Source organism: Zalophus californianus, chromosome 1, assembly GCF_009762305.2.
Source record: "Zalophus californianus isolate mZalCal1 chromosome 1, mZalCal1.pri.v2, whole genome shotgun sequence".
Taxonomy (NCBI): Eukaryota; Metazoa; Chordata; class Mammalia; order Carnivora; family Otariidae; genus Zalophus; species Zalophus californianus.
This window is the reverse complement of record NC_045595.1, coordinates 140708613-140722792: the sequence shown is the minus strand read 5'-3', so window position 1 is coordinate 140722792 and position 14180 is coordinate 140708613. Positions and strand designations below refer to the sequence as shown.

Below are 14180 nucleotides of genomic sequence, written 5' to 3'. Positions count from 1 at the left end.
CAGCCACCCCATCCCTCCCATCCCCCACCACTCCAGCAACCCTCAGTTTGTTTCCTGAGCTTAAGAATTCCTCATATCAGTGAGATCATATGATACATGTCTTTCTCTCATTGACTTACTTCGCTTACTATAATACCCTCTAGTTCCATCCACGTCGTTGCAAATGGCAAGAATTCGGGGGTTTTTTTGATGGCTGCATAATATTCCATTGTATATATATATCACATCTTCTTTATCCATTCATCTGTCGATGGACATCTTGGCTCTTTCCATAGTTTAGCTATTGTGGACATTGCTGCTATAAACATTGGGGAACCCCTTCGGATCACATTTGTATCTTTGGGGTAAATACCGAGTAGTGCAATTGCTGGGTCTTACGGTGGCTCTATTTTCAACTTTTTGAGGGACCTCCATACTGTTTTCCAGAGTGGCTGTACCAGCTTGCATTCCCCCCAACAGTGTATGAGGGTTCCCCTTTCTCAGATTGTTTTTTGAATGTATAAATGTTTCCACTGACTAGAGGCTGGCATTATGCTTTCATTTTATGAAAAAGAAATGTGCAAAACAGAGTTTGGCTAGAAACACCCAAATTTCATTATTACAAGCTTCAAGTTTCTTTGATTTGACTACAAGTAAGGTGACTTTTGTCACAAATTATTGGGTTAATAAGAAACCAGTTAACATTTTAGAGATTATGGATTTCAAAAATATGGAAATTTAAATTCACTATACCTTAACATTTTGTATCTAAATATATTTCTTTGTCTTCTGTTGGTGAAAGATGTCACATAATTGCAGATTCTCTGATAATTCCAGGGCTAGAAGGAATCGAGTCCCAGCTGTCCTGTTTTGCTATTACACTCTGAACTAAGCTTTTTGAAGAAACCAGGCAGTGATGCCCTTATTTCTATTATCTTCAGGATAAAATTGGATGCCATGTCACTGCCAATTCACCTTTCTGGTTTTTAATGCCTCATCAGCAATTCCTCTACCAACCACTAGATCAAAAATCCTTAAGAGGGATTTCAGGATCAATAAAGGCTCTGAAGCCTAGTTTATGAAAATACTAGTGTAACAAGCATAAATTCCTTTTTTTTTTTTTTGGAAGACTTATTTATTTGATTGAGAAAGGAAAAGAGAGAAAGAGAGACAGTGGGAGCATAGAGAGGAGGGCAGAAGGAGAGAGAACTTCAAGCCGACTCCAGGCTGATCTAGACCCGAGTTCATGACCTGAGCCCAGACCAAGAGTTGGAGGCTCAACTGACTGAGCCACCCAGGAGTGCCAGAAATTCCTTATGTTTCACATCACAGCCTGACGAACATATCGCTGATGTATAGTAGTTATAATAAGTCATTCTTTCCATTTTTTCTAATGTGGTTGGAGTAATGAGGAGTAGTTGTATTTGGTTTTTTTGTTTGTTTGTTTGGGATTCCAGGTCTCTAACCTTTGTAGTAATGTAAATTTAATTTCATTGTTTTGTATGTATTTTTATAGTGGTGTTGGGATAATTTTATTCCAGTTTGGCCAGATAAGTTATCACAGAGTAGAGTTTCCCTCCCAGTGCACCAAGGCATGATGAGTTAAAGCCCTGAGAGATATTGATGCCCCGTCCTCAGGATGGCCTGACAGCATCTAGAGGAAATGGAAACCCCCAAGCCTGTCAGCATAAGCCTCAACTATTTATGCCAGCATGCCCACGAATATTATTTTCAAGTGTCATTTTATGAGAAAAGCCAGAAAACAATGCTACAGAGTGCAGGAAAGGCCTGCTTCACTTTGTACAACGAATACAGATCTCTATCCTTTTGCCAGTTATCCCTCAAATACGACATAGTTAATATTTGAAAAATCTACCCTTAGACTTGAGAATCTTCAAATCTGTGAATATTATTATAGGGTATGATCTGCCTTAACATAATACAACCAAATACAACTGAAAAATTAAGCAATCACTTAATGAGTCAATAAATAAAGGGTTAAAACTGGTTATAAAGTTATTGAAATAAATTCTGCCTGGAAAATCCAGAAAGTAGTATCATAAATTTTTATCTCCTTGCTCACCCCCTCCACACACACACACACACACACACACACACACTTAGCTCTAAACTACACAAATCTAGTCAGGCCCTAATTAAATATTCTTTAATTTGTTCAAGGCCTTTCTCTTTTCTGGCTAATAACCTGATATAATTTTCTCAAACCTATTTTGTTCCTTTTCTGTTGCCAGAATTAACCGTTGACTTTCTTTTGTATAAATACCTTTGTTCATGTAGAAACAGATTTACCATGGCATGTTATTGTATATGCATGGTTCCTAGAAGCTCTGCTGACCTGTGGCTGGTAGGTAGTAATATCAGCATGATTGATTTCCACACATAATTCTGGAAGGGTAAAACTCAAAACTATGCCTCAATGAACTAAATCTGTCATGGTTCTCCAGACTTGCTAACATAAAATATGCAAGGGGTAAGTCTCCCAGTGTAAATCATCTACTGAACTGAATTTTCTCTAAGGGTTCTGCTTTTCTTTCCTTACATGTGAAAGCAGAAATACAATCTTTTTTATTGCCTGGAGATTCAGCTGTTGAAGCTATAGGGGAAGGCCATGTTTGTAAAGAGAATTTCTATATTGTTCTTTTATTATATATGCTACTGAATTCACTAATGAGGTAATCAAATAAAGTGTCCTCCAGGGGTGAAATAAAAGAACATTCCATATGCCAATCTGTTTATTTCCTTGGCCCACCACCGATCACACACTACCCTTTCCTGTCTGTAGACTTGGTTTGTGTGTAGGTCAAATTACCTTCTATTTTATTATTTCTTTGCCCTGGCAGGAGGTAGTACCCCAATTCAACAATTGGGCTGTTATTAGCTACCTCCCTTTTTACACCATCTCTTCAGCCCCAATGCAAAAGACAGTTTTTACTGATCTTATTGTTTACAGAAGAAAAAGTAATCACCAAAGAAGTTGCACCTCTTTCTTTCAAAAACGTGAATAAAAAAATGGCCAAAGGATTTCACATTATTGCTTACTTGACTCATTTAAAAAAAAAAAAAACTTCAAATAAACAAACAAACAAACAAAATAAATAAGGCTATACCCAAGCAGTAGATCTTTTGTTTTAAAATTTTATTTATTTAGGGCGCCTGGGTGGCTCAGTTGGTTAAGCGACTGCCTTCGGCTCAGGTCATGATCCTGGAGTCCCGGGATCGAGTCCCGCATCGGGCTCCCTGCTCGGCAGGGAGTCTGCTTCTCCCTTTGACCCTACCCCCTCTCATGTGCTCTCTCTCTCTCTGTCTCTTATTCTCTCTCTCAAATAAATAAATAAAATCTTTAAAAAATAAAATTTTATTTATTTATTTGAGAGAGAGAGAGCGAGCGCGCATGAGTTGGGGGGAGGGGCAGAAGGAGAGGGAGAAGCAGGCTCCCTGATGAACAGGGAGCCTGAGCTGGGGCTCCTGCGACTGAACCGCCCAGACGCACCCCCCCCCCGCCCCAAGGAGTAGATCTTAAATAAAAAGATATGCTTAAATCAGATCTTAAGGATTTGGAAATTTTTCCATCGGTTTATGATTTCAGGTAAGCTTTATCTTGTGACTTATGTTCAATTGTCAATAGCTCTTTACGGTTTAACTTTAGGGATCCTCTTACACCATATACACTCCCACTCCCACTAAACTAAAGTAGCTAATGATTTCTGAAATGTCTCTGTGCTAAAATCCACCGAAGACTTTTAAAAAATATGTTTAGCCCTCAAAAAATCTGTTTAATAAATGTAGCTTTTATTTTCAGTTGTTTTTAGCAGGCAAGACACAGCAGCATATACGTTCAAAGAATCTTCTACACATAACAATAATAGCTGCTATTTGTGATTTAGGCAGTGAATTTGGAATTTTCACGCATTAGTGGTCAGCTTTTTAATAAGCTTCTCAGGTACATAATTCTTCCTTAATTTACCATAGGCGCTGAGAATTTAGAGACCATGATAATATAGCCCCAGGTGTTTCAGGCTCAGAGAGTAGAACAACAATCAGACGGCAGGTATATTTGGACCCAACGTCTATGCCCTTTTGTTTCATGTCATGTTTGCTCAATTGCCCACTTTGTGTCATTTTTAGAGTCAAGAAATCATATCTTCCAGAGTTCCACATATCCAATTTATGAGTTTCCAAAAACAAAACGACACAATCCTCCTTTTTCTTCCCCTGGCTCTCATAAAAAAAAAAAAAAAAAAAAAGATTAGGATTTTCTTTGCCCTCAACAAGATCATCAATTCTCATAACCTAAACGGGTTTTTATCTGTTTCCCCCATCATCTCAGGGTCATATTGCCAGGGTATCCCCACCCCTTGTGCCACCCACATTTAGTCACTCACTGAAATGTGTCATGTCATGTAACCCCATGTAAGACCCATTAGTCTTGCAGGCAGTGATCCTCAAAGCTGGTATTATTCACTTAACAATGCTTGTGAACAAGCAGTGTGAACAGGAGAAAGGGTATTGATCAAGTCTGGTGTCTTCCTCCTCTTCCTCTTCTATTCCTTCCTTAATGTCAGACACAGAACACTTCAGGAGCATTTGCCATGTTAGCCATTGCTAAGTGTTTTGGATGATGAGTTCAATCCAGGGCAAAATGAATAAAGGTCAAACTGGTTTAGAAAGAGGACTATGCAAGCCAGATTCTGAAGTTTTCTCAATCCCTACACCATGCCCGGATTAGTTTGCTAGGGCTTCCAGAACCACAGATGAGATGGCTTAAACAACATTTTCTCACATTTCTGGAGGCTGGAAGTCTAAGACCAAGGTGTCAGTGGGGTGGGTTATCAGTTTCTCCTGAGGCCTTTCTCCTTGACTGGCAAATGGACACCTTCTGGCTGTGTTCTTACATGGCCTTTTTTCTGGGTAGTCATCTCCTGGGTCTCTTCCTCTTCTTACAAGCACCAGTCTTACTAGATTAGGGCACCACCCTTATCATCTCTAAACCTTGATTCTTTAAATCTTTAGAGGCCTTATCTCCAAATACAGTCACATTCAGGGTTGGAGATTCAACCTACAAATTCTGAGATAACACTACCCAGTCCGTAAAAGTACCCATTACAGGAATTGCTATAATGTGCAGTGAGAAAAAATAAAATAGAATTATGATAGTTAGGAGCAAGGATGCTGGAGCCAGAGGTTCTAATCCAGAGTCTGCTCCTTGCTAATTGTGTAATCATCAGTCATGTTTCTTAACTTCAGTGCTTCATTCATCATCCACTGAAACAGGGACAATAAGAGCACCCACCTCCTAGGTTATTGCCAGTTGAAATAAGAGTTGGTTATTGGTAGTAGATGGATGGTTTTAAAAATGATATTACTCCTTTTTCTCCTGTGGATTATAACATCATAGGAATCGTGAGAATAAAATGCAAGAGATAAAGATGGGGGGAAACAAATACTTTGAGAAGTATTTCTCTTAATTGTAATAACTTATTCTATATGATCGTAGTTGTGAAGATAGGACCAACACAGACACAGACACTTTAGGTTCTTAAATTTGTAGCTTAATTAATTATTTATTGAACACCCATGACAGGTTAGGAATTGTTCCAGGCACTTTGGAGACAACATTGAACAAAATGGATAGGAAAGGCTCTTCCCCCGAAACTTTGATTCTAGAATGCATATAGATCATCTTCACATTTCACACCCACTTCAGGAGTTGGGGAAAATGAGATCTATCAAATGGTGGGAAAAAAAACCAATCAATTCACAACGTCATTCAGCAATTTGGTATTGATCACGTGGCCAGGAAATACACAGGAACAGTATTAGGTCTGGGGGCTGCTGCATATGCACCCCAAGTGCTGCTCTGATCCCTGACACCCTGCTTTAGGCTTTCTCCGACCCAACGCCCCGGCGGGCAGGACCGACCAGTCCGCCCCGCCCTGCTCGGGGAGCCGGGTTCGCCCCGTCGGGCCGGCAGCGCGGTCCCCGCCCACCCCAACTCCCCGCAGACCGCGGGCAGAGAGCAGGCAGCGAGCGGGCGCCGCGCGGGTTTCGAAGCCGCGCAGCGCACCGGGACGCTGAGCGCCGCGGCAGGTCTCAAGGTCCCCGCGCGGCGGTCGCCTTGAGTGCCAGTGACTTTGGCTTCGGGTCTCCTGACTCACGTCACCAGTTTGACAGCCTCGCACCAAATCAGAGGGCGGCGCTCGCCGGGAGTCCCCGGCGTCACTGGGAGCTCCCGCAGATTAGAACTCGCCTCTCCTAGCTCCTCCCCTCAGTCCCATTTAAAGCTCCCACCGGATTTCCGAAAAATTGAGGGCTCAGTTTCTGCAGCGCCTTCTTCCACTGCAAGATGGTAAGTGAGGAGCCGGCGTTTAGGTAATGCGCTGGGGAAACCTGGGGGCTCTGAGAGCTAGTAAGCTTTGCATTTATAATTTCTTCCGCCTTGGATGCAAGATTTCTCTGCTACCTGCCCATTAAAAGGGCCTTCTCTGCTGCCCCATCTGCTTTTTCTTCTCCCCATCTTCTCTCTCTCTCTCTCTCTCCCGCCCTCCCCCCCCATTCCCCATCTCTCTCATCCTTTCACCTGCTGTGTTATTTCTACTCTCTGTACTTTCTCCCAACTTTCTTTCCCTCTATACTTGCACTCACTTTTCTTTCCACCTGTTTCCTCTAGATTATGTGCATATTTGCAAACACTTGGATTTGAGTTAGTCTAAGGGTATTTGAGATTTGTTTTCTTCTCAGGTGTCAATTGCATAATAGTTCAGATTTGATTTCAATAATAACCTCAGGGAAAGAGCCTATGAACATGCTTTTAGAATAAAAGAAATAGTCCTTGATAAACTCTGGGCCGAATTTCTTTGGTCTGCACTGCCCAAGCTGGACTCGCTTCAAGACTGGATTTTTCCAAAACTTACTGGGAATATTAACAAATTGTGACTTAATTAACTTTTCTCTGTGTCTCTCTCTTATTATTTATTTTGTCTCTGTTTATGTTATGCCCAAGAAAGTCCTCAAGTCAACAAAAGACTTGTAGTGGTCCAAAAGAGTTTGTCCAAAGCTGGGCTCTGCTGAGATGAATGGCTTTTTACCTGATTAAACATTGACAAATAATTAAGAATGGGCTGTTGTACAAATTAACCCAGGAAGGCTGCATACCTGCCCCTGCTTGGACATTTGGAAAGAGTGTGTGTTTGAAGTTTGAGGAGTCGGGGGCAGGGGGGTGTGCACTGGCTCAGAACATAGTGGAGAATACATGCCAAGCAGTTGTAGTGGCAAGATAACTTAGGAAGGGCACAGAGATCTAGTGCTGGAGAGACCTAGAGCCTGCTGTCTTGGCTGACTAACATATTTCAGCTTTGATGATATGTTTACTTGGAGTGACCATATGTGACTGTGCTTGGGGTTAGGAGCAAAATGTATTTAGTTATCTCTGGAATATATCTGTATGTCTATACATCCATATCAAACCATTTGGACCACTGTAGGGTCCAGCAGCATTTAAAGCCAGAGGAAGGAGGAAGGAAGGAATGGGGCAAGTTTATAATTGAGAAACTAAGAAGCTAAAATAAGGAGATTTCCTTATATGTCGTGTTCAGTCCATTTCAGCCTTAGCATTCTGGGCTTTTTGTCTTTCAAGGTTATTAGAAATATAATTAAGGTATTTGCTAGAAAGAACTAAATAGTTCTTACATCTTTCAATCAGTAAGTAGAATTCCTTTTACTCAGATCCTGGATAGCCTGTTAGATGACTCAGTCATGGCAACAGAAAATACTCTTGGATATTTACAAATTTGGTCCATCCAATACTAGCCTGTTCTTTGCTGGGAGGTCCTAGGGAAAGTACTGGGCAAACCAAGATGCTGATTCTCTTTTAGTAATTACGTATTTTGACCACTCGAATTAATCTGGAATCTATGCTTAACACCTGTACTGTTTTTGATTCATTGCATCTAATTTGTGCCTCTTTCTCCCATCCTTATTCCCCTCCAAATCCCAATCACCCCATCTCCTGGGACCCTCCCCACCCCCGCCCCAATCCCTCATACTGACTTTCACAGAACACTGTTCTGCCTTGCCAAGACCAGTACTTTGTAGGAGGCCAGAGCTATAATTGCCCGTATTCCACTACAACGTCAGAATCTAGTGTTGACGTTTCCACGGAGACTTGGGTCTCTTTCTGGGCTGCTGGTCTCCTGGACAACAAAGAGCCCCAACAAGCACCACAGGCACAGGGTAAGTTCTGCTCTTCTGCTTTCCTGGTAGGTCTGAAGCCCTTTTCCAGCACCCATAGTTACAAAGCATCATGGCCTAGAACCCTGTAGAAGAAGAGATGCTATGGGAAGTTGAAGAAAGCCCAAAGACTCCTGCATTTTACAACCTGAATAACCTGCTTTTCTATACTTGCCAGATAGTGAAAATGGGAATCGCCCCCTTGTCCACTGGACGATATGTGGTTCTCCCCACACTTAACAGTTCCTGGAGACTTCCAACCCACTGAGGGATTTTGGGTTGGGTCAAAGTTTTATAAACAATACTATGAGATGCTTTTGGAGTCAAGATACCAGTTGGAGCATTTCTTTTGGAATTCAGGAAAGTTTCCCTGGGTATAAGAGAGAAGCAAGGAAAACCACTAACTTACTCTTTTATTTCCTACGGAAGTCCCAGGAACAATGTCTTATCAGTGGAAAAAAAAATGATTCCTTTTTGCCCAAAGAAGACTTCAACTTTGGAGGGAGAGATAACTTTGTGATGGAAAATTATGTATTAATTATCACCTGAGGCTGAGTAAATAGCATTTATAAATATTAAAGGAATTTATATGTTAACACTTTGGTTTCTAGAAAAACTGGTAGGCACTTCAGAATTAAGTATCTATCTGTATTCCTGGTTCTACCACATTATTTTGTATATGTGTGAATTTGAGAAAAAACAAACAAAAAGCCCCAAAATATTGAAACACACTTATATGTCAGGAAGGGAGTTATTCAATTTCAGCTTTCTACCACAAACAAAGAGAAGACAGAATGCCCAAGAATATAAAACCAAACTGTATAAAATTTGATTTCTGTCTCCTTACTCATCATTCTAATTTAGTCAAAAATATTTCAGTAATATGTCAGTTTCAGTAGAGATGGGCAAGAGTCAGACTGTACTAGATGAGGAAAATAAAATAAAAGTAAACCAATATAGCATGCCCATGCATAGTTTTTATCCGTAGTTATAGTTTGCTATCAAATAAGGAAGAAAAAAAACTCTACAAAAGCATAAAAGACATACAAATGATGACATTTGGAATACATGAGTTCAGGGTACAGTTTTGAGATTTTCATCACGGTCTTCAGAAAAGCAAGGTCCAAATTATTTTAAAGTAGGAAGTGCTACCACTTATAATGCTGAATACTCTCCATCAGTTTTAACTGGCAAGCAAACAGGCAGAGATTTTCATCTGGGGAAAAAATGGTAGCATCAAGAATAGCATTTGATTCTAGAGCTAAACACTACAAGCACTAAACCTTAGAAAATAAGATAGAAACTTGGAAAACATAGTGGAATTGCAATGTTATGCCGAGTGGGGGAAAGATCAATAAATATTTGAGTGAATTCATAGTGCAGATGGGATGGTTTTTGTAAATTTAGCCAGTGGGAATTTATATGTAAGGAAGAAATGTGACCTCTTAGCTCCTAAAAATTCACCCCTTCAGCCATTTTGGCATAAAGTCTATAAATATTTGTCTTTCGTAACATGCTTATCCCTTCTGAAAGGCTTTAATATGTTGTTTCTTGTGTAGAGGCAATAGCTATTTTTAGAAAGGTAGTTGAATCTATTAAACTGTCTGAAATCCTTCAGTGAGCTCTGTATTACACAAAAACTGCAAGTGTGTTTTCTCAATTATCCATTTGGTATTTTCACAAAGAATCATCTAGTGACTCCGGTTTCCCTGTTCCTAACTCATGTTCGTGGGAAGAGGCTCAGCTTTCCTCCCAGCTCTACAGAAACAAGCAGGTATGTGTAGATCATCAGAACCCTGAGACTGGACCGACGGGTTCTATGTAGTCTGTTCTTTTTTTTTTTCTTTTTAGTTTTATTTTCTGTTTAATTTTTTTTTTTTTTTAGTTAGTTTCAGGTGTATAACATAGTGATTCAACTTCTCTATACATTATACTCATCACAAGTGCGGCTACCATCTGTCACCATAAACACTACGACAGTATCATTAACTGTGTCCCCTGTGCTGTGCCTTTTATTCCCGTGACTTATTCACTCCATAACTAGAAGCCTGTATCTCCCTCTCCTCTTCACCCATTTTGCTCATCCTCCTACCTTCTTCCCTCTGGCAGCCATCAGTTTGTTCTCTATAGTTACAGGTCTGATTCTGCTTTTTGTGTGCTTATTCATTCGTTTTGTTTTTTAGATTCCACGTATGAATGAAATCACATGGCATTTGTCGTTCTCAGTCTGACTTATTTCAGTTCGCATGCAGTTTATTCTTAACATCGTCCCTTAATGTCACCTCGCTTCTTTTCCCTTGTTAAATTCATATGTTGACTTTCAGCTTGGAACCAAAGTGGATATATGTCCAGAGGGATGGACGTGAAGATAGGTGATCAGTGTCACAGGGAAAAACAACAACAAAGTCAACAACAATATCCAAAACCCTCCAGGAGGGCCTATAGTCAGGCCCTAACTTCATACATTGTAGTTATATGACCCCTTGAATCCTCTTTTACCTTAAATATGACACTGAAAGATTTATGCTGCCTTCCTCAGAGGGCTGTTGGAAAGATCAAATGATATAGTGAATGTGATTGTATTTTTAATCCATAAACATAGCTCCTCACTTGGAGAAAGGAGGATGATTATAAAGTTTGGCAAAGGCTGCTTCATTTTCCATGTTTTATTTGTTGTTGCTCCTGAGAGAGTAATTTAATCTAGTGGATATACAAACAGATCAATCTGAGGGTGAGGGAAGCCAACCCCTCCCCCTTGTTTTTCTTCTTTTCTTAACGTGCAAGGAAGGAGTCCAGCGAAACCTTTCTAAACACCTTTTTCTATATTTAAACAGTTTCACGCAGCTCATTTTCCTACAGACCTTCCCGATTCCCTTGTGGTTACAATCTTAAAAGTCATATAATCTCTTCAAATACTTTGCAGTGAATAAAAAGTTCAGAGCACAAAAATGAACAATGGGGTGGTAGGTGGGTGTAGACTGAATTTAGGCCTTAGAGGACAAGGGCCCCCTGAGGTTTGGTTCATAAAACAAATACAATAATAATCAAGCTTAAGCAGGTTAAGGATCAGTGGCATTATTATAAGGTTACAAAGTCAATATAGTAGAGGGGCCTTCACCATTGTATGCCTTTTTGCAGCTCCAAGATACTCTGGTGCAGAAGGAAGAAGAACTTGCTAGGTTGCATGAAGAGAATAATCATCTCAGACAATACCTGAATTCTGCTTTGATTAAATGTCTTGAGGAAAAGGCCAAGGTATGTAACTATCCCATTTATAAGAGCAAAGCAGTGATTTGAGAACGGAGACCATTTGGGTAAAACTGCTTGATTAAGTGTCGGAGGTGTATTGAACAGCATGGCTTCAAAGGCATTCATAGGCTAGATGGATTTTTCTGAAAGAAATATAGCACTTCCTAAAGAATTTTTATGTATCATTTCTTGGAATTATCTAGACTGCATATTTTAGCCATTTATTACAAAAAGAGTTGCTTAAGAATCAAAAGCCAGTCCAGGGAATTGCTAAGACAGCAGAGGTTAATCAAAAGACAGAGTTAAATGGATGGACCACTGGAGTGGGAATCAGATCTGAAAGACACTCGGTTCTTTTAATTATCTGCTTGACTTTTGGTAAATCTGTCACTTAGCCTCACTTACCTTCATCTGTAAATGCAGGGGCTAAAAGATCCTTTAAGAATCTCCCCAGCTCTAAAATGTTATGAATAGGACTGGAGCCCAGATCTCTTCACTGACAATTATATATTACCAATTACATTATCTTTTAGGGACCTTTTTTCTTATACTTTTAAAACGGACTATTTCTAACTCAAGGACAAATAGCTTGTCCACAATCTCTCTCTAGTCTTCTTCCTTTCTTTTGGGTTTTGTATTTTTGTTATCTTTTTGCCATTCTGTTATCATTATTGCTTCTGTCATCAATCTTTACCTTGCTGCTAGACAACCTGCATTATTTGATATTATTTAATTTAAATTGATGATGCATCTTACCATTTTCACTGGAAATAACAGTTCAGAGAAAAAAGGGTACCATATCTGATTCCTTTGCAATTCAGTTACAATCTAGTCAGCTTTGTTAAGAAAAGGAGCACATCTCACTCCAGCCACCATTTTATAAAAAAGGACATGTATTAAATTAGTAAATGATATTGATTAGGCAGGTTTTTTTTCTCTCTTTTCCGCAATTGTTCAAGATGTGGAATAATACATATCTCATGAGAGTGCTATGAAAGTAAACAAAATAAGAAGAAGCAGTGTCATTGTTTCAATCAGTTGCTCTGTCTAGATTCAGGTGACTTAGATTTAATCTAGGCTGCATGATCCTTAATAAGTCACGAATATGTTTGTGCCTCAGTTTCCTCACTAAAGTGGATTTTATAAAATGAGATTACTATGCATGTAGTCAGTGTTCAATATGTGATAGTTGCTATTATTGTCATTATTATAAAAATAATTACTTCCCTGAATTGAAAATTTAAAGACATTATTTCTTTCAATGTTTTTAAATGATCAGTAAATAACATGAATTGTGGCTTCCGGGTGGTTACTTGTCATTATAGATTTTAATTTAGAAATAGAAACCAATCCAATTACTTTTACGTACGTGTGTGTGTATGTGTGTGTGTGTGTGTGTGTGTATGAGAGAGAGAGAGAGAGATAAGAGAAATTTAATCACATTTTCTAAGAAATTAAGGTGAATAATAAATATATGAAGGAGTTTTAATTAGACAAGAGTAAAGAAAATGATCTTGGTTGACTGTCTGACTGTATATTTTCCAAATACTACTGCCTTAGAAATTGCTGTCATCAGATGAGTTTTCCAAAGCATGTGGACAATTCAGAAAGGGCAAGAGGAAACCCAAAGAGCAAAGATATTTTCCTCCTGAGATCCCCCATCACAAAAATGCCAAGAGAAACCTCTCTCGTGAATTTGCTAACTGTGAAGAACAGCCTGGGCCCCCTGTGGACCCCTGGGTTCTTCAAACACTTGGGTTAAAAGACCTCAACACCATCGATGACACTTCATCAGCTAACTACAGTGCCCACTCCTCTCATCCCAGAAGAATTGCCAGCACATTTCCCCCATTTCTGGATGATGCAGTTGATTATGAAAATGTCCCCAGGGAGGATCTGCCAATTGACTATGGAGGTGACCGAGCAACCCGCTCACATAGCACTGCCAGGCACAGGGAAGATTTTCACTTCCTTTCTCAACTTTCAAATCCGCCAGGAGGGCTGCAAACTCCTCTTTACTCTACTTCTGATGTGTCACCCAATAAAACGGAGATGGCCTTTTCCACATCCCTAAGCCCTCACTGTAATGTGAAAACTCATTCCTTCCACCAGGGACAAGCCTTTGTTTGTCGAGATGAGGTGGGAGGCTGGAAGTTTACCTGGGTCCCTAAGCAGTCTTAGTGACCCCCTTCTATCACAAAAGACTGCCATAAGCTCTGTTTACAACGAACCTCTCTTGCACTTGAACCTGACTATTTGGAACATGGAAGCTTTTGCCTCGACTGTCTCCTACCACTTTAAATGTCACTCTCAATTACCCACTTAAATCTGCAGAGTACAGCTTCCAAGAATCCATAATGAAACATGCCTACTCTTCTTTCACCTAAATTTGACTTGTTTACACACCCACACCTGCTGTTGACTTCCTCCCTTCACCCTGTACCTGAAAAGGTATTTTTCTATTGCCTGAATATTCCTTTGAGGCTTACATCTATGGTTCCAATTATAGCAAGTCTTAACAGCTTTTCTCCTTTCATCAAGCAGTTTAAATGTTCACAGCCTCCACCCTCACACTTTTATCCTGTCTTGCTCCTCATTTCTGAAAACTGCCTTTAGAGTGAACACTATTATTGCTCCAGGTGCCTGTTACTGAGTGTTTAGATTGTGGGGCTGAGGTAGAAACAAGGGTCTCTGGCCATCATCAT

The 14180-nt window shown here is 39.9% G+C and overlaps 1 protein-coding gene across 1 annotated transcript in view; it reads left to right on the top strand.

The window, feature by feature from the left end:
• Nucleotides 1–13656, top strand: part of GMNC (geminin coiled-coil domain containing) — a 37487-nt gene extending 23831 nt beyond the window's left edge. Inside the window, exons 2-5 of the mRNA XM_027581837.1 lie at nucleotides 8055–8229; nucleotides 9912–10000; nucleotides 11365–11481; nucleotides 13036–13656. Coding sequence (XP_027437638.1) covers nucleotides 8055–8229; nucleotides 9912–10000; nucleotides 11365–11481; nucleotides 13036–13656 — 1002 coding nt within the window. The remainder of the gene's footprint in view (nucleotides 1–8054; nucleotides 8230–9911; nucleotides 10001–11364; nucleotides 11482–13035) is intronic.
• Nucleotides 13657–14180: the final 524 nt, after the last annotated feature.